At 42.1% G+C, this 26,821-nt stretch overlaps 1 protein-coding gene across 2 annotated transcripts in view; it reads left to right on the top strand.

Annotated features, from left to right (window-relative positions):
- The window catches only part of PDE8B (phosphodiesterase 8B), a 282,903-nt gene that overhangs the window by 148,969 nt on the left and 107,113 nt on the right, over positions 1–26,821 (top strand). For both annotated transcript variants that reach the window (XM_030192290.1, XM_030192291.1), the window contains exons 6-7: positions 2,466–2,554; positions 16,315–16,393. In XM_030192290.1, the coding sequence (XP_030048150.1) occupies positions 2,466–2,554; positions 16,315–16,393 (168 nt within the window). The remainder of the gene's footprint in view (positions 1–2,465; positions 2,555–16,314; positions 16,394–26,821) is intronic.

Here is a 26,821-nt window from a genome sequence, read left to right as displayed (position 1 = left end):
GATAGTAAATCTTAAATAAAACTTGGGAGGAGAGGGAAACTGAGAGGGCAGACGCTGAATATTGGGGGAGGATAGGGATACTGAACGTGGTGCAAGGATAGGGACAAGAACACAGAAGAAAGATGCTGAACAGGTCAGATAGGGGCACAGAAGAAAGATAGATGGTGGACATAGATAAGGAATGTCAAAAGGAGAGGAGACCCTGGAAAGAACATAAGAGCCTAAGAATAGCCATACTGGGTCAGACCAATGGTCCGTCCATCTAGCCCAGTAGCCTGCTTCCAACAGTGTCCAATCCAGGTCACAAGTACCTGGCAGAAACCCAAATAATAGCAACATTCCATGCTACCAATCCCAGGGCAAGCAGTGGCTTCCCCCATGTCTATCTCAATAGCAGACTGTAGACTTTTCCTCCAGAAACTTGTCCAAAACTTTTTTTTTAAACCCAGATATGCTAATCGCTGTTATCACATGTTCCAGAATTTAACTATTCTATGAGTGAAAAAATATTTCCTCTTATTTGTTTTAAAAATATTTCCATGTAATTTCATTGAGTGTCCCCTGGTCTTTATACTTTGGGTCATAAGAGTCCAGACCTCGAGTTGTTCTGTGTTCCATATAGCTGTTCGGGGTAGGGATTTTGGGGTGGCTCTGATGGAGATTTGGTTTAGTATTTTACTGTTCTTTCTAATGTGTTTATTGTCCTGGTTATCTCTTTTTCAGTAAAAAGATTCTTTAATAAAAATTATTTTTTGGAGGGGGCGTGCAATAACCGGAGAATGGTCATTCCCACATTATCCAGCTAACACGTTATGATTACCCTGCCCAATATTTAAAACCATTTAACCGGCCAGCAACAGCTCCTGGCCAGTTAAACGACATTTAGCCGGCTAGCTGGCAATATTCATGAGGGGCTAGCCAGCTATCTCCCGCTGATTATTGCCAGTTTGCACCTAGTGGAAAACCAGTTATATCGCACGATATAAGCGGCTATGCACCAATATTCAGGGCATCACTGGCTAAGTTTGGCAGCCAAATTTGGTTGCCAAAATAGGAGGTATATCTTTTGTTGGTTTAAACTTAATCGTCCAGTGCTGAATATAGGCTTGACCAGTTAAATTTAAAGGAGGTCTTTTACAAAGGTGTGCTAGCATTTTTATCACACTCATAGTGGGTGTTTCTACCGTTTAGCGCGTGCTAATTTTTAGCTAATTCTTAGCATGTGCCTTAGTAAAAGGACCCCAAAGATAAGAGCTATTTATGTGGTCCTATCTATGTACTAACACTGGCTGGTTAGCTCCAAATATCAGGAGCTAACTGGACTCTGCCCCTGAAACGCACCCGGAATGCCCCGACATAGCCGGTTTGCACTTTGGCGTTAACTGGTCATTTTCCACATCTGGTTAAGTGCCATTGAAAATGACCGGATAGCTGCCAATAAACGAGTTATCTGGTCGGCAGACATTCCCGGTTGGTTAACTCGTTTTGAATATCAGCCGGCCTGTGTTCAATCTGGGCTTAGCATGCAGGAAAGTCCTGTGTTAACCCATGTTAAACCCAGATTTTATTGCAGGTGTATATTTTTGATACTGTTTCACGTTAATCCTATTATTAGGCTTTAATTTTTGCTTTCCAAGTTTACCTCATTTATTGTATTTATGCTTGTATTTGCTCATTTTACTATTGTTATTCTGTTAACAAAACTGTAAGCTTTATGTTAAACTGTACACGCTGTACACTGCCTTTGGTGAATCTCTTCATAAAGGTGGTTAATAAGGGAAAGGAGACAGGATTTGATATACCTTCTTTCTGTGGTTACATTCAAAGTGTTTTACATATATACATAAATAATTCATGTAAGCAACATTGCGCCTGCATTTGTGTGAAAATGTGGAGTAGAAATGAACCATAAATAAATATAAATGACTTCTAAATTATGCCACAATTGTAGCAGCTACAAAAGGACTATTATAATCATTATGGACCTGATTTTCTATGACTTTTTACCCATTTTCAGTCTATTGGAAAACAGCTTAGTGATTCAGGCCCTTGTATTTGATAAAGTACAAAAATGTCCTTTCTCCGTTTCCACATTGGAAACTATTATGAGCTGACAGTAATCTATTGCTTGTTCATCCATCCTAGGTATGACTGTGTGTTTTTGTGAAGTACAAGACTTTAGGACTATACATTCTCCTAGAATCTCCTGTTTGTCATGTACGTTTGTCTCGACTAGGTTGTAAGCTCTGTGGAGAAGGCTTTACTGTATTTATGACTCATTGCACACACAAGGTAGAACTTTTAAAATTATAATTATTAGTAGTCGTGTAGCTGCTTTCCCATGCTGTACTGTCTTGCAAATAATCACCATAAAAGAAAGTTTATGAGAGCATCATCAGATGAGGAGGTATGAGTAATGCTGTGAGCGCACTAAGATTTTATATGATATTTTTGACATTTTGCAGAGGTTTGTGGAGAATAGCAATATGATTGCTTGCTACAACGAGCTGATTCAAATAGAGCATGGGGAGGTGCGTTCTCTGTTCAAACTGCGGTATGTAGATACACAAGCAAACAACAGTTTGTGATTTCATGATAAGACTAGAATAATTAATACGTTCTTACCTAGACACTAACATTTGCAATAGCCATTCCAAAGTCTGTTTCAGGTTTTCTTCACTGAGTTTTGCTGTCATTGACCAAATTAATGTAAGTATGTATAATCAGAAGCATTCTAGGTTGTTTTGCAGTAGATAAAATGCAAAAAAAAAAATTGCAAAGTGCTGAGAAACCAGTGTAATTCTTTTGAAAGTGGTGGTATGAGTGGGAAGTCTGCTTTGGAATGAATGTGTTTCTAGTACAAATTATAACTCTGATTTAAACAGACCATGAGGACTTGGTGATGGTGATTTGTTTTTCAAAAGGGTCTATCTGACTAAGTCTTGACAGCCCAATTTGCTGAAAAATCCACCCCATTTCTCCCTGATTATGCCTTAACCTTCTCTCGGAGACTAGCTGGACCTGGCAGTAATGAATAGTGCAGTGTTACAGAAATGAGGCCCACAACCATGAGAGCAAAAGAAGAGCCAACTGAGCAGGGCTGGCCTTAGCAATTGCGGGGCCCTGTGCAGACCAGTTTGGTGCCCCCCCCCCAGTCCCGCCTAACCCTGCCCCCACCTAGTCACGCCCTACCTAGCCTCGCCCCTTGTTGACAGGATATGTTTTAAACGTTTTCTTTTATTTGAAATAAAGACAAATCAAGCAAAACTGTGCTAGGACCGCTGCTTTTTAATATATTTATAAATGATTTAGAGATGGGAGTAACTAGCGAGGTAATTAAATTTGCTGATGACACAAAGTTATTCAAAGTTGTTAAATCGCGACAGGATTGTGAAAAATTACAAGAGGACCTTACGGGACTGGGAGACTGGGCGGCTAAATGGCAGATGACGTTTAATGTGAGCAAGTGCAAGGTGATGCATGTGGGAAAAAAGAACCCGAATTATAGCTACGTCATGCAAGGTTCCACGTTAGGAGTTACGGACCAAGAAAGGGATCTGGGTGTCGTCGTCGATAATACACTGAAACCTTCTGCTCAGTGTGCTGCTGCGGCTAGGAAAGCGAATAGAATGTTGGGTATTATTAGGAAAGGTATGGAAAACAGGTGTGAGGATGTTATAATGTTGTTGTATTGCTCCATGGTGCGACCGCACCTTGAGTATTGTGTTTAATTCTGGTCGCTGCATCTCAAGAAAGATATAGTAGAATTGGAAAAGGTGCAGCGAAGGGCGACTAAAATGATAGCGGGGATGGGACGACTTCCCTATGAAGAAAGATTAAGGAGGCTAGGGCTATTCAGTGTGGAGAAGAGACGGCTGAGGGGAGACATGATAGAGGTATATAAAATAATGAGTGGAGTGGAACAGGTGGATGTGAAGCATCTGTTCACGCTTTCCAAAAATACTAGGACTAGGGCGCACGCGATGAAACTACAGTGTAGTAAATTTAAAACAAATCGGAGAAAATTTTTCTTCACCCAACGTATAATTAAACTCTGGAATTCGTTGCCGGAGAAAGTGGTGAAGGCGGTTAGCTTATCAGAGTTTAAAAAGGGGTTGGACGGTTTCCTAAAGGACAAGTCCATAAACCGCTACTAAATGGACTTGGGAAAAATCCACAATTCCAGGAATAACATGTATAGAATGTTTGTACGTTTGGGAAACTTGCCAGGTGCCCTTGGCCTGGATTGGCCGCTGTCGTGGACAGGATGCTGGGCTCGATGGACCCTTGGTCTTTTCCCAGTATGGCATTACTTATGTACTTATGTACTTAACTTGTATAGAAAAATTAATTCAAACATGTAAAATGCTATAATAGGAAACCTTTGGGTTTAAAAAGCAAAAACATGTGCGTGTAAGGACTGGATAAATGAATGAAAACGAATCCCCTTAATATGTAATACTTGGTAGCAATAATGAAACAGTGATTGAATATTCAGATAGCAAGCAGCCTGAGCCAACAGATTTATTTTCCACTGAACATAATTAACTTTGTATGAAGTTGGCTGCTAATAGTGTGCTGGACAATGTTGGCACATTTAGCCACACCCTTTTACCAGCCATGGCGCATATAAACAATAATCATTGAAAATATTACACCAGTACAGGAGAAGAAAAATAACTTTTTTTTTCATTATAAATAATTTCTGTAAGCTGTTACAGCTCCAGTATACCCAAAATGACACAAAACAAATTAGCATACAGACTCTGCATGCAGCACAATACCAGAAAAACAGAACATTGCTATACATTGCAAAATAAGACAGCAGATGTACATTCTCAAATTGGACATATTCCAAACACAAAAATGAAAATAAAATGATTTTTTTCTAATTTTGTTGTCTGGTGACTTTGTTTTTCTGATCATTTTGGTTCCAGTCTCTGATTCTGCTGCTCTCTATCTGCTCCCTTAACTCCACTTCCAGGGCTTCCTTTCCATTTATTTCTTTACTTTCCTCCTTTCTTCTTCATTTCTTGCCCTACATCCATAGGTAAAAGCTGGGTCCTCCGCGGATTTGACTGGAGGAAGTATAGAGTGGATGCAACTTTTGCCTATTTTCTCCAGCCATGTGCAGTTTTTCTCCTCTTTTCCCTTTCCCTCACCTCTGTCAGTATGCATCTCCTTCCTCTTTCTTTCCTCCCCTCCATCCATATGTATCTCCTTTCTCTCTCTTCCCCTCTCCTCCATCCATGTCCAGCGTTTCTCCCCTCCCCCTCCCCTCCATCCATGTGCATCTACTTCCTCTGTCTTCTGTCCCCTCTATCCATGTCCAGCATTTCTCTCCCCTCCATTTGTGTGCATCTCATTCCTCTGTCTTTCCTTCCCTCCACCATTTCTCCTCTCTTCCCTGCCCTCCACTCCATCCATGTCCAGCATTTCTCCTCTCCTTTCTCCCCTCCCCTCCATCCATGTTCATCTCCTTCCTGTCTTCCCTCACCTCCATCCATGTCCAGCATTTCTCCTGTCCTCCCCTCCATCCATCCATGTCCAGCAACTCTCCTCTCTCCCCTGCCCTCCCCTCCCATTCATGTCAAGTGATTCTCATTTGTCCCATGTCCTCCTCTCCCATCCACATCCAGTGATTCTCCTCTGTCCCCTGCCCTCCCCTCTCATCAGTGTTCAGTGATTCTTCTCTGCCCTCCCCTCCATGTCCAGTGACTCACCCCAGCCCCACCTGCCCTCAGCTTTCCCACAGCCGTCCTTTCCTTCCAGCCTCACTGTGTTTAAAAAGTCACAGCGGCTGCAGTAAAAGCAACAGGCTCGCCTCTACCTTCCCTTCTCTCTGTGTCCCGCCTTCACAGAAACAGGAAATTGCATCAGAGAAAGGCGGGACACTGAGAGAGAAGGGAAGGTAGACGCGACCCTGGTTCTTTTGCTGTAGCTGCTGCGACTTTTTAAACGCAGGGCGGCTGGAAGGAAAGGAAGGCTGTCGGAAAGCTGAGAAGCAGGCAGGTGAGGATCGAATGGCAGGGAGCAGGAGGAAGCGCCACGGGGCCCCTGGAGGCGCGGGGCCTTGTGCAACCGCTTCTATCGCCCCTGCCTAAGACTGGCCCTGCAACTGAGGCAGTAAAGAGAGCAGTGTGGTAGTTGAGAGGCCCAACACCATCAGAAGATCAAAAGGAAAGCCAGCTGAGGCGATGAAGAGAGCAGCCTGGTGGCTGAGAGATCCAGCACCATCAGAAAATCGAAAGAAGAGCCAGCTGAGGCGGCAATGCAGTAGCTCAGAAGATGCCTCAGAAGATGATAAAGGGAGCAGTTCAGTGGCAGTAAAGGCTTGTCTACCATGGAAGCATGAAGAAGTATCTGGCCTGGCTGTGAGAAAAGTGGGTGGAAGAGGATGAGGAGCAAGGCTTTTTTTTTTCAGCTGGTATGCACCACTAGCACCTTTTTTTTCCTGCTTTCCAAAAGTGTTGCAACCATCCCATTACATTTCTTTCTCAAAATCTCCCAGCTTGGGGTTTTTTCCCCATTGATGTACCAGCCAGTCTTGAACCTGTGACCCTCAGAGGTAGTACCTTCCAGGTAGAGCTATCCTGGGCCTCATGGCTACATACACCATACCGGCTTTAAAAAAAAGTCCCGGTTACCCTGCTTCCTCTTCCCCCCCCCCCCCCCCCCCCCCCACTGAAAGTTGGTTCTGCATGAATGCTGGCACCTTTTATTGTAGAAAAAAAGCACTGATAAGGAGAGAGGGGAGATAAAGAGGTGGGGGGAAGGTGAGGCAATGCAAGGGATGGAGATGAGGAGGAAAGGGAGAGAATGAGAAAGGGAGGAACGTATACCCCAGTGGCGTAGCCAGAAGGCAGGTTGGGTGAATGGGCACTAGAGAAACACCTGCCACCTGATATGCCCTGCCCACGCCCCTATCCTACCGCACACCTACCCCACTCTCAATAACTTCAATGGGAGTAGCAGTGCTGGCCTCTGTGGCTGCAGGCCACATTGAGAGCTAGAGGAAATATAAGCGGGTGCACTCTTCATCCTCCACTGAGCCACGGTCCACCAACACACATAGGCTTCCCTTAAATATGCCCTAAATATTACAGTGGGGCCCTAAAATATCAATACATCTATCAAGAAAACTGAAGAAGCCAAAGTACTATAGAATACTACATAGAAAATTGATGCTCACAGAATACTTTTGGTCACATACACAGAACACAAATACAGAATAAGTGACCACAAGCCATAAACAAATTAAATCAAAATCCCAAGAGGCCAGACCTTGCATTTAGCACAGCACAGAGAAATACAAAGAGATGCATTTTCTCCTATACTGTGCGACCAAGGATACCAAAGACTGGAAGATGTATGTTGGTAAAGAAGTTTATTGAAGTATGAAGACTCGACACAACGTTGTGTTTCGGCCATTAGGCCAGCATCAGAAGTCTATAAAATGTGTATATACAATAAAAATTAATAATAGTGTATGTACAATAAAAATTAAAAACAGGTCAAATACAAAATGATATGCATATAGAATACACACATATATATGTACGAATGTAAAAATATATTTAAAGATAAAACATAACTATATTTGCAATGAAAATGACATTATTGTATTATAACTCAAAATACATACTGTATAAAATAAAAATTGTGTATATGAAAATTAAATAACAGTTAAAAACATCACATACAAAATAATATGTTGATGAATTGCACACATGTATACAAACTGTAAAAAACATAATAAAATGTGTATAAATGTATATGTTGATGAAACAACTATATTTTGATTTGCTAGTACTAAATATAATATAAATGACATAATTGATAAAATATAACTTGAAATACATATAAAATAAAGTTTATGTTGCTATCTTAATTTAAACACATACATTAATTTAATGAATATATAAAAAAATACAAAAAATACATCATTGCAAAATTAAAAGATGTGCACATACTTAAATGAAAGTCTATGTTACTGACATGGTTAAAACATTTGAAGATGCATAAAGAAATGTAGCCTGAATATAGGTGCATGTACAAATGGTATAAAATGTATAAGCACATGAACAAACTACTAACATCCTAAGACAGGTTTGAATTGAAAAGGATGATAAATGGCAAATTTAATGTTGACCTAAATGTTGAGATTTGGGTGTCCCCGACCATATTATCGAAACGAAAGATGGATGCCCATCTTGTTTCGATATTATGGATTTCCCCGCCCCTTCGCGGGGCCGTCCTGCGAGGACGCTCTCATGAAAACTTGGGTGCCCTGTTTGATTATGCCCCTCTTAGTAGGCCAAGTTACACAGGTTAAAACTTATCAAACTTCTCTTATTCTTCAGGATCATTTGTTTTTGCAGAGAAAGGTAATGCAATGAAATAAAAAGGAGGAAAGAAGGGCCAAATGACAGCTGATATGGTTAAAAAGTGAGGTGAAGGAAGCTATTAGAGCTAAAAGAAAATCCTTCACAAAATGGAAGAAGGATCTGACTGAAAATGATAGGAAACAATATAGGGAATGGCAAATCAAATGCGTCATAAAGAGCTGATAAGGAAAACAGAGTATTTGAAAAGAAGATTGTGTTGGAGATAAAAACACATAGTAAAAACTTTTTTAGGTATATTAGAAGCTGGTAAAAGAATCAGCTGGATCGCTAGATGACTGAGGAGTAAAAGGGACATTCAGGGAATACAAGGCCATAGCGGAGAGATTAAGTTGTTTGCTTCGGTCTTCATGGAGAAAGATGTAGGCGAGATACCAGTTGCAGAAACAGTGTTCAATCCTGATGAATCATACCAAACACACACACAAAAGGAGACAGATAACCCTGCAGGACGGCAAATGAAATGGAGTTACTTGCTTTACATGTCTTTTGGCCATCATAGTTGTATACTACTGTACAACAGGAAGTATTGTGACCCCTAAGGCAGGCAGCTAATGCCGAGACATTGATCAGTGTTGGGTCCCGGAGTTTTGTTATACTCCATCTGATGGATCTTGTATGCCATTGAAAGGAACATTGTTCTGATTATTGCATTTAATGAGAATTAAAGAGTGTTATACTGACACTATACTTATAGTGCCTCTTCTCTTCTTTGTTGGGAAGCCATGGTCCATCCCTACTCTGTTTGCTTGATTCTGTGGTGATGAGTCAGAAGAACTGATACAACTCTTTGTTAAACCTGCAAGATGTAATGAGGCAGTTTTACAAATTGAAGAGTGGCAAATCGCTTGGACCAGATGTTTTACAACCTAGAATACTGGTAGAATTGAAAAATGAACTTGGCAGAGCTAGTGTGAGTAATATGTAATTTTTCTTTAAAATCAAGCATGACACCAGAAGATTGGAGGGTGGCCAATATAATGCCAGTTTTTAAAAAGAGTTCCAGAGGTGATCCGGGAAATTATAGACTGGTGAGCCTGATGCCGGTGCCGGGCAAAATGGTAGAGACTATTATAAAAAAACAAAATTGCAGAGCATATACACGAGCATGGGTTAATGAGACAAAGCCCCACAATTATCAACACCCCAGATCACACCCTCCCTTTCTCAGACAGCCTGAAGATCCTTGGCGTCATAATAGACTGCAGCCTAACACTAGAGAAACAAGTGACATCCACAACCAAGAAAATGTTTTACTCAATGTGGAAACTCAAACGAGTGAAACAATTCTTCCCAAGGGAAACATTTCGCAACCTGATACAATCAATGGTACTAAGTCACATAGACTACTGCAATGGAATCTATGCGGGATGTAAAGAACAAACATTAAAGAAGCTTCATACTGCTCAGAACACGGCAGCCAGACTTATCTTCGGAAAAACCTGATTTGGTAGCGCAAAACCGCTCCGCGAAAAACTACATTGGCTCCCAATCAAAGAACGTATTACTTTCAAAATCTGCACAATGGTTCACAAAATTATCTACGGTGAAGCCCCGGGATACATGACAGACCTGATTGACCTACCAACTAGAAATACTTCAAAATCATCACAAACATACCAAACCTGCACTACCCAAGCTGCAAAGGACTCAAATACAAATCAACTTACGCATCCAGTTTTTCCTACATAAGCACATAACTGTGGAACGCGTTCCCAAAAGCCATGAAAACCACGTACGACCACCTACGCTTCCGGAGAACACTAAAAACTTATTTGTTCAAAAAGGCATACCCTACCAACCCAACATAAATGACTGATCGCTGCAACACAACAAAACCAAAATACGGTATGGACACAACACAACTCTTCCATGTATGACACCCATATGTGGCTATACCACATGAACTTTACCTTATCTCACATGGCAATACCACATGAACTTTATCTTATCTCTACATCACTCTGTATTTGTCTACAATGGAGTCTACAATCGCATCTCCGGCACTATATAAGCCACATTGAGCCTGCAAATAGGTGGGAAAATGTGGGATACAAATGTAACAAATAAAATAAGATGGACTTGTGGAAAATCCACTGCTTATTTCTAGGATACTGTCAAAATAGTGGTGGCGGTAATCTACCAAAGATATACACCATATACAACCAATAAATGGTAGAATAAAGTTCAAATAGTGCCAAATGGTCACAAGGTTGATGTGTTTTGGGGAAGTCTCATACAGTTACAAAGGCAAATAATTTATCACTAGTCTGGTGTGCCTGGTCAATGTGACAATTATAATCATAGACAGCCCCCAACCATCCGTATCTTGCAAAAAAAAATTTTTGTGTGCTTTTTATATTGTTTATGCAGTGATTAACATTAACCTCTCAGTTTTAACTTATTAAATTATGTGACCGATATTCTATCGACAAGAGTATTATCATTCACTGTAGTGGAGATGACTTATAAGACACTTATCTGCGTGCATGTCCGTATGCAGATCCAGGAGTGATTACTATCCCGACAGGTGCCTGTTTCGCTTTTGTGCTTTGTCAAGGGAAAGTCCTGCGAATGCAAAATGAAAAAAATATTAGCTCAAAACTCCATATATATGGCACTCTTGCTAATATATATTGACTCGTGGCTTACAGTCTCTCTCCTACAACTTCGGATTGCTCTCTGAGGATTCAAACATGGTGCCGGCGTTCTTCTTATGCAATGCCAGAAGTAGCAGCCTCTGTGTGATACTTCTGCAATACAGCTGATAGTCATTACATGTAACATCCCCAATGGACATAAGTGTTAAGCCCATTGGGTTCAACCATCGCTAGGTGGTATATCCAAAAAGTTTCCCGCTGCAATAATCTTCTGTTGCGATCTCCTCCTCTTGGGTGGGGGGTGACATGGTCAATTACAAGACAGCGTAGAGATTCAATTGCATGTTTGTTGTTGACACAGTGCTGTACAAGCGGAGCTCCAAGATTCTGTGCTGTTATCCGCGATCTGTGTTCTATCATCCGGACATTATGAGACCTGCTTGACTTGCCGGTGTAGATTTTATTACATGGGCATATGATATATAATAAATAATGTATGTGGTCCGGCAGGTGGTGTGGTACCTCAATTGGTAAGTGTGCCCATTGTGACTAAAACTTGCGGCCCCAATAGTGAGTTCACAGGTTCTGCAGCTGGTTTTATTGCATTTGAAATGTCCTAGCTGCATGGGCATAGTGTCCCTGTTTACATTAGGTAACACTGCGGGGCTCAGTATCTCCTTAAGATTTCTTGTCCGTGAGAAAGCCGTCCTGACTCGATGTTGTTTAAAAAGGGATGTGCCCTCATTATATGCCAGTGCTGTCTAATGATCTTAGCTGCCTTCTCTCCCCCTGGGGCAAATCGCATGACGAAAGTCATGATCTGATCATCAAGTTCATTGCGCTTCTTGGTTTGCAGAAGCAAATCTCTGTTATTGTATTTGGCCCGAAGGAATGCACGTTTCAAAACTTTCTTGGAATATTTCCTTTGCATAAGGTCCATACCAAGATTTTCGGCTTGATGTCTGAAATCCGCATCGTTTGTGCATATCCTTCTGATCAACCTTGTGACCATTTGGCACTATTTGTACTTTATTCTACCATTTATTGCTTGTATTTCTAGGATAAGCAGCATAAAATCTGTTTTACTCTTTTGCGATCTTACCGGGTATTTGTGACTTGGATTTGCCACTGTTGGAAACAGGATACTGGGCTTGATGGACCTTCAGTCTGTCCCAATATGGCAGTGCTTATGTTCTTATTTTCATCTTGCTTCTCTGTTACAACAGTTGTGCTTCCCATGTCCACCTAAGATCCATATTGCCAATGCCCAGCCCGTTGAACACAGGTTATTATATATGCTGACTTAGTTTGTGTTGACCTCTTGCTTGTTGAATGCCAGATCTGTGCATAATAAAGGCCAGATCAGTCATGACCTGGTTACCAATTCTCATGCCGGTATTTTTTGCATTGCTATTACATGGCTCCTTACCATCCCTAACAGTAGCTCATCTATTGTCGGCTGTGCCCTTGGAATAATCTGTCTGTGATGTTCAGCAAACTTGAGTCATATCTTCATTTTTGTAAGCTATCTATGATACCCTTTTATGCATTAACCTTTTGCCACGAGCCCTCTTTGTCCCTGTACTACACCTTTTGTGGGGATAACTTACATGGTGGTCTTCTTAGGGAAATTTCCCTTTGTTTTATCCAGTCATTAATGTTTGGTTGCTGCAGCCCACCATTCATATTACTGATAGATCAGCGGAATATAAATGAATGTAATGTAATTAAATTGTGAAAACATAAAAAAAAAAAAAAATCTAAATTATTTATTTATTTATCACATTGTACCCCACATTTTCCCACCTATTTGCAGGCTTAATGTGGCTTACATCAAACCGTAGAGGCAATCGCCAATCCGGTAAATATACAAATACAATATAGTGTAGTGATCAGGAAGCACCAAAAGAACAGGGTATACAGGGAAAAAGGAGGGAAGGGTAAGAGTGTCCACAATGGTCCATTAATTTGCTGTGTTGCAGGATATAGGGACGTATGTTGGGTCCTTGGGGTAGGCCTTTCCGAATAAGCTGGTCTTGAGTGATTTCCTGAAATTAAGATGATTGTGAATAGTTTTTACAGCTTTTGGCAGTGCATTCCATAGTTGTGTACTTATGAAGGAGAAGGTGGAAGTGTACTTATAAAGGAGAAGGTGGAAGCATAAGTGGATTTATATTTGAGGCCGTTGCAGCTAGGGTAATGAAGGTTTAAGTATGAACGGGATAATTTGGATGTGTTCCTGGATGGTAGGTTAATTAAGTTGGTCATGTATCCTGGGGCTTCTCCGTAAAGAATTTTGTGAACTAGGGTACAGATTTTGAAGGTGATTTGCTCCTTAATTGGAAGCCAATGCAGTTTCTCTCGAAGAGGTTTAGCACTATTGAATTTGGATTTACCATAAATTAATCTGGCTGCAGTGTTTTGGGCGGTCTGAAGTTTCTTTGTAAGTTGTTTATGCATATTAAAATTTGGATCCGTGAGGAAGCTTAATGATAAATTTTGTTTTTTTAAACATACCTTCTGATGATCGAACTACCCTCCTAAGAAACTGTACAGCCTGGTGAAAGTTTGTGTTAGGTTTTGTTTTTCCCCTTGGAATTTTTTTTTGTTAATATCACAATGGCAAAATACAACTGGCAGGTATTCTCTGTTCTTTGGTTATTGCAGAAGGGGCAACAAAAAGAAGCAGTAACAGTCACTCTGACCTCCAAAGTGATCAGTTTTGTGCATATGACATGACTACATTCTTGAATGTTGACATGCATTCCTGTTCACAGCCATGACTAGAAGGGTTATTCGGGGCATCTGAGCCTAGAGGGCAGTATGCCAGCATGTATTGATAGATATGCTGTAGAAAATCTTGGGATTAATAGGAGCGGAATACAGGAAGATAAAAATTCCTATTTTCTGGCATGGCTGCTAGGGATACAGAGTAAGTGATGCAAGGATAGGGCCCTTTTGTGTGCTTGATAACTCTTCAGTGATGTGTTGATGTGTGGAAAAGAGTTGTGAAGTGAAGCCAAGGGAGCTGTGCATGGATTAAGGACTCCAAGGTGTGTGCAAGGAAAAGTTGTTAGTGTTTTGTAAGTGATATCCCTTCATAGACAGGATAGAGTGAAGAAAGGACAGAGAACAGAGGGTGTTAATTAGGAGAGTGTTTTGTATCATTTAGGCACATGTGGACCTTGTATTTCATAAGCTTCTCATATATTTTTATATTTTTACTGGTTGCAATAAACATTACTTTAATGTGTGTGAGTGCTGAATTCACACCAGTGAATACCATGGAACTGGAGTGAATAAGTATTTTCTCCTAGGACAAGCAGGCTTCAATCTTCTCACAAACGGGTGACACCAATTCGTGTCGCCCAGTCCAGCATTTTTCCAAAGCTAAAAATAGAGCTTTGTGGAGTGCGAGCCATGCTCCACTGCACATTCGTGAGTGCCTTCCCGCCTGTCGCGTGAACACGGTCTCCTCGGTTCTTTTTCCGCATGATGAGAAGGTGCACTTTTTTTTGTCATCTCCTCACTCGCCCGGTTCTTGAGAGCTTTTAAGTGCCTTTGGGCTAATTTTCTCGTTTTTTCTTGTGACTTCGGGCCTTTTTTCCAACCCATCCTTTAATTTCTTTAATTTTATTTTGCCCAGGTTGAAGTTTTTTTTAGTTTTCCGTCGTCATTGGGCCATTTTTAGGCCCTGACCGGCCAGGTTCTTCCTTTTCTTTTTTTCCGTGCCTTGCCCCGGAAGCGTCGGCACTGAGAGGATCACTCTTCCTCGATAGAGAAGCTACTGATGTGCCTGTCACCAAGCAGCCGAGATTCTGCTCCTGTGTTGACCCTAGCAGTTCTGCAACCTGCGCCTCAACCAGCACCCCAGCTTTTCCCGGTGTCGGCCCTCAGTGAGCACATCCGAGCCTTGCACCCAGGGCTGCTGGATGGCCTTATGTAGCGGTGTGCATCAGTATCTACTACTAATCATTTCTATAGCGCTACTAGACATATGCAACGCTGTACATATTATATGCAGGTACTTTCTTTGTCCCTAGAAGGCTCACAGTCTAAGTTTTTGTACCTGGGGCAATGGAAGCATAAGTGACTTGTCCAAGGTCACAAGGAGCTGCAGTGGGAATCGAACCCAGGTTGCCAGGACCAAAGCCTGCTCCTCCACTCCTATCAAGGATGCTTGCACCTGCTATACCTCCCACTGCGGCCCCGCCTGGCCCCTCAGCCTGCATTGCAGCCTCAGATGCTGGTGCCGGTGTCGACTGCCACCCAAGCCGGTACCCCCTCGACATCAATGGAGGAAGATTCGCCAGAGTCAAGACGACAGCTAGTTTCTCGGTGCCGCTCTCGAGGGCACGGTTCCTCCTTCACCCCACTCCCCTTGCCCCACCTGCCTGTTCCCAGCTCCTGGATTTTCCTTTCCCTTCTTTATTTTCCTCCTTTTTTTCTGCTAGATCCTGTGCTGCCACTCTATTTGTGGGAGCCGTTATGATTGTCTTGGGCTCCCCCTTTATTGACCAATTTGCTGTCTTCCTAAACAACTTTTCTCCATGGTCTCCTTTCCAGCTTTAAATTGATGGTATCTGTATCAAAAATCAATAAAAGAAATGAAACTTAAATTGGTTAAAGCAAGTCCAACGTCGCTGAAGATCTTAGTCTTGAGTTTACATATTGAGCTAGATTCAGTAAATGGTGCTCAAAAATTGATGCTGAAAAAAGTTGGCACTCAGTGCTGTTCTATAATGGGCACATAAAGGTGAATGCCCATTGTAGAATAGCACTGAATGCATGCAAATTATAGGAACGCCCCTGACCTGCCCACTCATCTCCCATAGCCACACCCACTTTTGGTTTGCACACTAGGTGATTTGGGTGCACATTGTTATAGAATAACACAGTGGTTCCCAAACCTGGTCCTAGAGGCACCCCAGCCAGTCAGGTTTTCATGATATCCACAATGAATATTCATGAGAGTGATTTGCATACCAAGGAGGCAGTGCATGCAAATCTCTTTCTCATGAATATTCATTGTGGATATCCTGAAAACCTGACTGGCTGGGGTACCTCCAGGACCAGGTTTAGGAACCACTGGTACAGCACATAGCAAGATGTGCGGCAAATTCAAATTGGTGCCAATTAGCACCCAATTATTAGCACTAATTAGCTGGTTTGGCAATTTGGTTGGGCGCATGGCTTGGATCGGTGCCCAAATATTGAGCACCATGTATAGAATCCAGGGGATTATGTTTATCAGTTGAAACTACAGTAAAGTGTTGTTAAAATAAACATTTATCATTTGTTCTTTGCAGGGCTTGTAATTCAGTATTTACAGCATTAGAACATTGTCAAGAAGCCGTAGAAATTACAAGTGAGGACCATGTCATTCAGGTATGTAAATTGTCCATTTTTTTGCTGATCATTACACAGAAAGTTGATGAAAACAAGGAGCCATTCTTTATCACTACATTTCTTCTCATCAGATGTTATTGCTTAGTGAAATAAATCATGAAAAGAATATACAAATGCCCAAAGACACCAGTGGGCTCATTTTCGAAAGAGAAGGATGCCCATCTTTCGACATAAATCAGAAGTTGGACGTCCTTCTCACAGAAATGTTCAAATTGGTGTAATCGAAAGCCGATTTTGGATGTCCCCAACTGTACTTCGTCGTAGGGACGGCCAAAGTTCAAGGGGGCATGTCGGAGGCGTAGCGAAGGCAGGACTTGGGCTTGCCTAACACTTGGGCATCCTTGACACATAATCGAAAAAAAGAAGGACGTCCCTGATGAGCACTTGGACGTTTTCACCCGGACCTATTTTTCTTACGACTAAGGCACAAAAAGGTGCCCGAAATGACCAGATGACCACTGGAGAGAATCGAGGATGACCTCCCATTACTCCCCCAGTGGTCACTAACCCCATCCCACCCTCAAAATCATCTGTAAAAATATGTCGTGCCAGCCTCAGATGTCATACTCAGGTCCGTGATAGCAGTATGCAGGGCCCTGGAGCAGTTTTAGTGGGTGAGTGCACTTCAGACAGGCAGACCCAGCACCATCCCCCCACCTGTTACGTTTGTGGAGGAAACAGCGAGCCCTCCAAAACCCACCACAAACCCACTGTACCCACATCTAGGTGCCCCTCTTAACCCGTAAGGGCTATGGTAGTGGTGTACTGTTGGCGGTAGTGGATTATAGATGACAACCCCCTGTAGAGTTTTTCTCTGAGGAGCCAAGGCATAAAGCTACCATGGGAAGAAGAGCGCAGTTAATGAGCAATCTATGCAAGTTTGACGTTAAAGTTAACTTGCATAGTAGACATCAGTACACAGCATATTAAAATGCATGCTAAGGAGGTTATCAGTGAAGCGAGGCAATACAAAGACATTTCTGAGGGAAAACAATGTGAACACAATGCGAAAAATGTACTATCATGTCTGAGGTGGCGAAGAAGAGTAGGGAGATTCCCCCACCCCTATCTAGATCCCTTCCCCCTACATAGCTTTCTGCATTGGCCCCTTTAATCCTTGTCATCAAATTCATAAGTTTTTTTTTTTTTAATTCAGTTAATTTACTACATACAGGCATACTGCTATCATTAATTTGTGCTCCAGTTAAGCAAACAGTTTCATGAGGGACAGTGTAAAATAATGTTGTATATAATATACTATGGTCCTCATTTTACAAGCCCTATTTGCATTTGAAGTGTGCATAAATTGTCACTTAAACATTTATCTTGCATAACTTAGTCCCCATTTTACATATTTAAATCTTTTTTATTGAATGTGCTTCAACCTATATAAACAAGCAATATAGCAGCAACCAATAAGCAGTCTGGCACCAGAGATCATATTCACAATTTCGACAATAGACACTTGCCCTTGTTGGCCCAACTGGTGAAAATATTTGAGTCCGTTCCAGGAGGAAATTCCTTGTTATAATGAATTGGGAGCAGTGAAGTAATGGAGGGGTCGACCCCGTGGAACACACACAGCCATCCCCACGTGGCTCATAATGGTTGGAAGTGAACGTAATTCCTTGGACTAGAGGGCAGTGCCCATGGGCTAGCATGAAGGTAGTAACCAAAATGTATCTTGTCCAACAGGTCCAATTCAAGGGCGATACAAGTAAAATAGTCTGCTCTCGCGAACTAGTCATTGAGATGTCTCATGCCATAACTGATTTTAAATACCTTACATTAAGAAGGCTCGGACTCCCCCTCTCCCTGGGTGGAACCGTAATTCTGTCCCCATTTTACAAAGCCAGGATATACATGTATCAAAAGTGCATGCAAATGGCAAGAGGATGTGATCTGTGTGTATTATGAGCAGAACAAGGACTTGGCAAGTTCATAGATGTTTATTCCCCATTTCAGAAGGTCACTGACTGTCTTATTTTCGAAAGACAAGGGCGCCCATCTTCCGACACAAATCGGGAGATGGGCGTCCTTCTCACAGTGTCGCCCAAATCGGCATAATCGAGAGCCGATTTTGGGCATCCTCAACTGCTTTCTGTCGCAGGGATGACCAAAGTTCACGGGGGGGGGGGGGGGGGGGGGGGTGTTGGAAGCATAGTGAAGGCGGGACTGGGGCGTGCTTAACACATGGGCGTCCTCGGCCGATAATGGAAAAAAGAAGGGCGTCCCTGATGAACACTTGGACGACTTTACTTGGTCCTTTTTTTTTTAACGACCAAGCCACAACAATTTGCCCTAAATGACCAGATGACCACTGGCGGGAATCGGGGATGACATCCCCCTACTCCCCCAGTGGTCACTAACCCCCTCCCACCCTAAAAAAAATGTTTTAAATATTTTTTCCAGCCTTCATGCCAGCCTCAAGTATCATACCCAGCTCCATGACAGCAGTATGCAGGTCCCTGGAGCAGTTTTAGTTGGTGCAGTGCACTTCAGGCAGGCGGACCCAGGCCCATCCCCCCTACCTGTTAAACTTGTGGTGGTAAATGTGAGCCCTCCAAAACCTACCACAAATCCATTGTACCCACATCTAGGTGTCCCCCTTCATCCCTAAGGGCTATGGTAATGGTGTACAGTTGTGGGGGGTGGGTTTTGGAGGGGCTTAGCACACAAGGTAAGGGAGCTATGCACTTGGGAGCTTTTTCTGAAGTCCACTGCAGTGCCCCCTAGGGTGCCCGGTTGGTGTCCTGGCATGTGAAGGGGACCAGTGCACTATGAATGCTGGCACCTCCCAAGACCAAATGGCTTGGATTTGGTCGTTTCTGAGATGGGCGTCCTCGTTTCCATTGTCGCCGAAAATCGGGGACGACCATCTCTAAGGTCGACCTAAATGTTGAGATTTGGGCGTCCCCGACCGTATTATCGAAACGAAAGATGGCCGCCCATCTTGTTTCGATAATACGGGTTTCCCTGCCCCTTCACGGGGACGCCCTCAGGAAAACTTGGGCGGCCCCGTTCGATTATCCCCGTCACATGTCTTTGTCCTATAAGTTCAGTGGTGAGAATTAGACCTGCTACCAAGCACATTTAGGATATGGTAAACAGCTGCTCTTGAGCACCACTTCACTGGAGGGATGCGTGGGGGTTGCCCCCTTAATCCCCCAGTGGTTTTTGTCCCCACCCCCAATGCCAGACTGTCAAGGGAAACCAGCTACCGTGACAGTGTCAGGATAATAACCAGTTATGTTTTTAAGGTCGCAAAGATAGCCAGTTATGTTGCCATTGGACGACATTACTGGGTATGTGCTGTCACATTATATTCAGGCTTTGAACCCATTGATTTTAAGTACGTTTATTTTTCAAAAATGGATGTTTATGCTGCATGCACCTAGCACATACAGATTCTGTAATAAAATACTGGTGAAACATGAGACTCACTGAATTGCACGTCTGCTTCTATGACCTATCTGAAGTGGGGCTGTGAAAGTGCATGAGAGGACCCTAAAGAATGGGAAAGAAAAACAGATATGGTGGCACTCTGCAAGAGTGAGAATAATAGAGGAAGTGGAGGACTACAGATCTGTTAACATTAGTGACGAGCAAGGTAATGGAAGAACTAATTAATGTGACACCTTGAAGCTAATGGGTTGCAGGATTATAAGCAAAAATGATTTCACGAGGGGAGAAATCTTGCCAACATATTTGATTTGTTTTAAGTTCATATCAGTTTTTTATTTAGAATTTACAAGTAACCAGAAAAAAAATCTGAACATGAATTGTACAGTGATTGGGAGTGTAACCCGCGTACCCATCCCATCATTAACTGTATCAGAATAACAGCAAAATGTCACTGCTGTTCAGTTTGGGGACCAAGTTTTTAAGAATTTGGTCCTAAAATCAGACTTTTCAGCAATAATCACATCATATTTATACACTAAATTCAAAGGACCCATATTCAGCTGGCGATGATCAGTGTTTTGCTGACTGCTGCCAATGTTAAATCTGGAAATTCAATCATTATCGTTCAGAATACAATAATCAATCAGCCATTCTGTATGTATGGTCCGGAGACCAGAGAAGATTGGGAGCACGGAAGAACGACCGGAGTATCCAGTGACGGGAGACGACGGACGCGAATCACAGCTGCACTTCACGATTTTGGGTGACCGCCTTCAACGACTGCGCCAGCACCTAGACAAGAAGCCATTGACCAGGCCGGACAAGACGCTACTGACTAGGCCAGACCACGCGTCCAGCAGTGAGCCTGACTACATAACCGGCGGGAAAGCACTGAATGCATAGCCGGAGGAACAAGATAGTTGAGGCGTTAGCAGAAGACCCTAGTGGGATGAGAGGACTGCTGGCTAAGAAACCACAGAAGTGAACCACCCCAGAGAATCAGGTTGGAGGTCGGCCAAAGGGCGAGACCTTTAAATGTTTATAAATACTTGCTAAGCATCTCACAGTGCAACACTGTAGCAAATAATTTGCTTACCGCTCTAAATGCTCACACTAGCAAGTAACTTGCTAAACGATTTAAATGCTTACTCTCATCTAATAGCATTATATAGCATATATTACTGTAATCTAAGTGCCTTTTAAATGGTTGCTATATATTTCATAATATTAGTGAAAAAAGATCTGTAATATGCTAAATGCTTCTAACTGTATCTAGAACCGCAATTTAACTGCCTTGGAATGCTTGCTATATACTTCATAACACCATACTGTAATCTAATTACCTTATAAATGGTTACTACACTTTTCACTACATCATAATGAAACAAGATCTGTAATCTATCTGTAATAGATATTTAAAGAGAAAAAAAAAAGATACAGGATAAGTGAGTAGTGATTAGGACTCACTGACTGTGTATAATTTCTCGATACTATATATTGTTTATTTGTATATTTGCATACTGCTGATACTACCTCTGCCCACAAAACTACTGATATCACCAAAAATACCCAATACTCCCACGAACACCGTCCACAAAAATCAAACATGAACACTAATAAGCTACTGATAATAATCTACCTTATTCCCATAATCTACCACGCACGGACCACCCCCAATATCAACAACAACCCAACCACAATCCATCAACTCTATGTACAACCTATTAACAACTCACCAGGCCAAAAATACAATAACCACCCAAAAGGAAAAATCTCCACATACGAACACCACCAACAGAAAGAGAAAAAAAACAACGACGACAAATTCAACCACTGAGGAAACAGACAACTAATAAAAATAAACACATCTAACCTCCCTACAGAACCATACCACTCAATCCGAATAGGATACATCAATGCTAGATCAGCAGTAAGCAACTCAGTAGACATACTAGACTGGATTACCACAGAGAATCTAGACCTTCTGTTCATCACGGAAACATGGTTTCACGGCCCTACAGACCCCGCCATCAAAGAGACATGCCCACCAGAATACAAAATCACCCACTGGACAAGAAATGGAAAAAGAAGTGGCGGAATAGCCATAATTTACAAATTCGAGTTTACCATCACAACCACTGGTGAATCCACCTCACCACAACTTGAAATTGCCTCAACAAGAATTACTCATCCGAACCTACAAGGACACACCAACACAATCCTATTCTACAGGCCACAAGGAAAATGGAAAGACTCCCAAACGCAACTCATGGACTTCATCTCGAACACATGTGTCTCTGCTTCAAACATCCTCATAATAGGAGATATCAACCTACACCTCGAAGACTACACCTCAACAGGCACACAAGAATGCAAAGAATTCTTAAAACTCTGGGACTTACACGCACCTAATACTCAACCAACACACGAAAAAGGTCACACACTAGACATCATTACACACAAATTCGACCCAAACTCAACTCTCCTACTTACAGACACAAGATGGACACCCACACCATGGACAGACCTCCATAAAGCATATGTCTCCCTCCACTGGCGAAAAATACACAGAAACGCAGTCAACAAACATGAACGAACAACATACACCACGAGAGGAAAAATTGACCCCACAACATTCTGGCAACAGGTCTACCAAAACGAATGGTCAACTAATACAGACACCATTCAATTCCTCCAAGAATGGGATGACATATGTAAGACAACATTAGACACAATTGCCCCAATCCAAACCAGAACATCACATAGGAACAAATCTAATCCATGGTTCACCGAAGAGCTGAAAGAACTCAAAACACAAGTCAGAAAACTAGAACGCGCATGAAACAAAAAGAAAGATGAACACACACTGAATGCCTGGAAATCACTTTGGAGGAAATACAAATATACTATTAAACAGACAAAAAGACTACACTACAAAACAATGATTGGACCAAACTACAAAGACACACACAAACTCTTCTACCTTGTAAATAAATTGCTAGACACCACACCAGTTACAAATAACAGCAAAGATACGCCAGGGATCAATGACCTCGCGAAATACTTCAAGGAGAAAATCATACAATTACGACTTAAAATACCCACCAGCCCTATTGAATACGCAACACTCCTAAACTGTCTAGACCCAGAAGACGGAATATATCCAGCAGACAGGATCTGGACCGAATTCGAATTACTATCAGAGAACCTCATCTCAAAAACGCTCAAAAGATTCGCCAAATCCCAATGCAAACTAGATATCTGCCCAACAACCTCATGAAATCAGCTCCTCAGCAATTCATAATAGACCTAACGAACCACGTGAACTTCATGCTACAAAACGGACTTTTCCCCAAAGGAAAAAAGAAAAATTTTACTCACCCCAATACCCAAAGACACTAAGAAAAACGCAAGTGAAATAACTAACTACAGACCAGTAGCATCTATACCACTAATAACCAAAATAACCGAAGGGATGGTAACTAAACAACTCACAAACTATCTCAACAAGTTCTCCATACTGCATGATGCCCAATCAGGATTCAGGTCAAATCACAGCACAGATACAGTATTAATTACCCTAATGACCAAATTTAAACAAATGATTGCAACCGGCACCAATATACTCCTCTTACAATTTGACATGTCAAGTGCCTTTAATATGGTTGACCACGGAATCCTATTACACATTCTTGAATATTTTGGCATCGGAGGCAATGTCCTAAACTGGTTCAAGGGGTTCTTAACCTCACCCTCATATCAGGTCACATCAAATTCAACTACGTCTACTGCATGGACACCTGAGTGTGGAGTACCAGAGGGATCCCCCCTCTCGCCAACTATTTTCAACCTAATGATGATCCCCTTGGCAAAACTTCTATCAAACCACAACCTTAACCCATACATATATGCCGATGATGTAACGATATATATTCCTTTCAAACAAGACATTAATGAAATCTCCAACGAAATCAACCAAAGTCTACACATCATGAACACCTGGGCAGATGCATTCAGATTGAAACTGAACGCAGAAAAAACTCAATGCCTCATACTTACCTCCCAATACAACACGAATAAATTTACCGCTATTAACACACCTAGACTAAACCTGCCAATCTCAGAAACTTTAAAAATCCTTGGAGTCACTATAGACCACCACCTAACACTTGAGACTCACGCGAACAACACAACCAAAAAGATGTTCTACTCCATGTGGAAACTGAAAAGAATAAGACCATTCTTTCCAAGATCTATCTTCTGCGGCTTAGTGCAATCACTCGTATTCAGTCATCTGGACTACTGCAACTCACTATACGCAGGCTGCAAAGAACAAATACTGAGGAAACTTCAAACAGCCCAGAATACAGCAGCCAGCCTCATCTTCAGAAAACCAAAATACGAAAGTGCAAAACCCTTACGTGAGAAACTACACTGGCTCCCACTCAAGGAACGTATCACCTTTAAAGTATGCACCTTAGTCCACAAAATCATTCATGGTGAAGCCCCTGCATACATGTCTGATTTAATAGACCTACCACCCAGAAACGCTAAAAGATCATCCCAAACTTTCCTCAATCTCCACTTCCCTAAGTGCAAAGGCATAAAATACAAAGTACTGCACGCATCAACCTTCTCTTATATGAGCACGCAATTCTGGAATACACTACCACGCAACCTGAAAACGATCTACGAACTAACCGACTTCCGCAAACTATTGAAAACTCACCTATTTGAGAAAATTTATTGCAAGGATCAAAACACATGATGTCTAAACACACTAATAGAAATGCATCAATACACTCTCTTCTGAGTTCTCTTCCCCCGTATCTTCACCACACTTAAAACTCTACCCATAGATAAAATTGTTATACCCTAATGTTCTCTTACTATTGTTTTATCGCCCTATCAATTCCCCATTGTTACATTCCATTGTTATACTCCATTGTTCTATTCCCAAATGATATTTTGACTTTGACTTTGTCTTCCCCATAACTCTTCACTATGTAACCCATAATTGTACTGCAACAAATTGTATTTCCATCATTCACAATGTATTGTAAGCCACACTGAGCCCGCAAATAGGTGGGAAAATGTGGGATACAAATGTAATAAATAAATACATGCTTAGTTCTTTTGTAGCCTGTCATAATTATATTCTGAGGATAGCCCTGGGTCAAAAATCTCTGCTTCCATTCATTAGCTTGATCATGAATGTCTTCAGCCGATGAAAAGATCCTATGCAGGGACACAGAAGCTGTGCTAAGAGAGTCTGTCAGTCCTCTGTGAGTTTTACCTTCCATGACAATTGATGGTTCCCAAAAGAAGAAGAAAAGGTCAGACTGCCTCTGTGGTTTCTCCGAAGTCTGTATACTCTCAGGTCACAAATTACCAGCTTTGCTCAGCGACTCTCAGTTACAAATGTGATCCAAACCTCTGCAATGATTTCTGGCATTGGAGAGCCAGTACCATTGGGATGTGAAGTCATCCTCAGCCCTTTTATTCACTTTTCTCTCTACTTCCAGCCGAATACCCCCCCCCCCCCCCCCGGAAGCAGTAATCCAATACCCCTGCTAAGGGTTGTTGGTGGAAGTGAGATGTAAGCTGCCTGGGAACACACAACAGCAACTGACTCAAGCAAGCAGTGAGAACAGGGTGCTTCAGTTGCAGCATCTATACCTACTTCTGAAGTCTCATTGAAAACCATTTGGGAGATGCTGGTTAAGTTAGACTCTGCTGTTACAAAATGCTCTTCTGATGTAACCTCATTGGTACAGACTGACAGTAGGCTCTCTGTCTCAAAAGCAGGACAGTCTCGGTAAAGAATATCATGAAAAAATATCATCTGTTGAGAAGGATGTTCAGGAATGCAAAGAAGCAGCAGGAGTACTAATTAAGAACAAAATTGCTAAACATAGAAAAATAGAACAAATGGGAAAACCATGCAAGGTGCCTTAATTTGCTGGTATTGAATTTTCCTAAAGTACTGGGAAAGTCTGTTGACACCTGGAAGAAATATTTGTTGGTTGTATTGGGGCTAGGTTCCTCAATGTTTCTCCCCTTTAATAAGGTGTATTTCCTACCTGTTTCCAATGAACGATTATGAGAAAGAATTGATACTTTGAATATATCTGAAATTTTGGAATTGTCATCTGAGGAGATCTACTACTACTACTTATCATTTCTAAAGCGCTACTAGTTTTATCCAATCCTTAGATTTATCCACCCTTATTTTATCCAAGGACGAGCCAATAAATATGCTAATGTGGCTGTATTTTAGGAGGCCAGCATAGTGCTTCATGGGGTAAAGACTCAGGATAAGAAAATTACACGGGGACAAAGTTTGTCCCCATCTCCGCCCTGTCCATGCGGGCTCTGTCCATGTCTCCGCCTCGTCCTTGTGGGCTCTGTCCTCATCTGCACAAGCCTGAAACACCAATTTTATGTTTAAATCTTTTTATTAAAGTATAAAAAGGAGCAATATTCTGTAAAACTGTTTATAAATCACAAATAGAAAACAATAATAACAATGAGCATCTTTAATAACTCCCCCTACCCTTTCATCCCCAATAATAGCTGACTTCTACTATCCCAAGGAACCCTAATCCTTCCTGTTAAAATGCCCAGAGAGACAAAATACAACCCACTTAGTATGCCCCAGCTGGGGGGGGGGGGGGGGGGGGGGGGGCGGGGAATATACCCTATGAAGCCAGAACTTCTCTCTGCCGTGGCCCACCCTTGTGGAGGAAGAAAGGTCAGGAGCAGGTGGGCCATGGCAGAGAGAAGTTCCGGCTTCATAGGGCATATTTCCCCCATTGATCTAGTGGTAAGGGCTCACGCGCTACATGGGCGGTGACCGGTCATCACATGCCAACTGCTGATTAATGCCGGAAACGCTGCACGCGGTAGGAAATAAGAAAAATAATTTGTCCTGGTGATATGGGCGCACGCCAAATCCAAAATTACCACCAGAGGGTGCGCTAGCCTGTTGGTAGTCTTGTT

The sequence above is a fragment of the Microcaecilia unicolor genome, chromosome 2 (assembly GCF_901765095.1).
Source record: "Microcaecilia unicolor chromosome 2, aMicUni1.1, whole genome shotgun sequence".
Lineage (NCBI taxonomy): Eukaryota > Metazoa > Chordata > Amphibia > Gymnophiona > Siphonopidae > Microcaecilia > Microcaecilia unicolor.
This window is presented reverse-complemented; position numbering and strand designations above follow the sequence as displayed.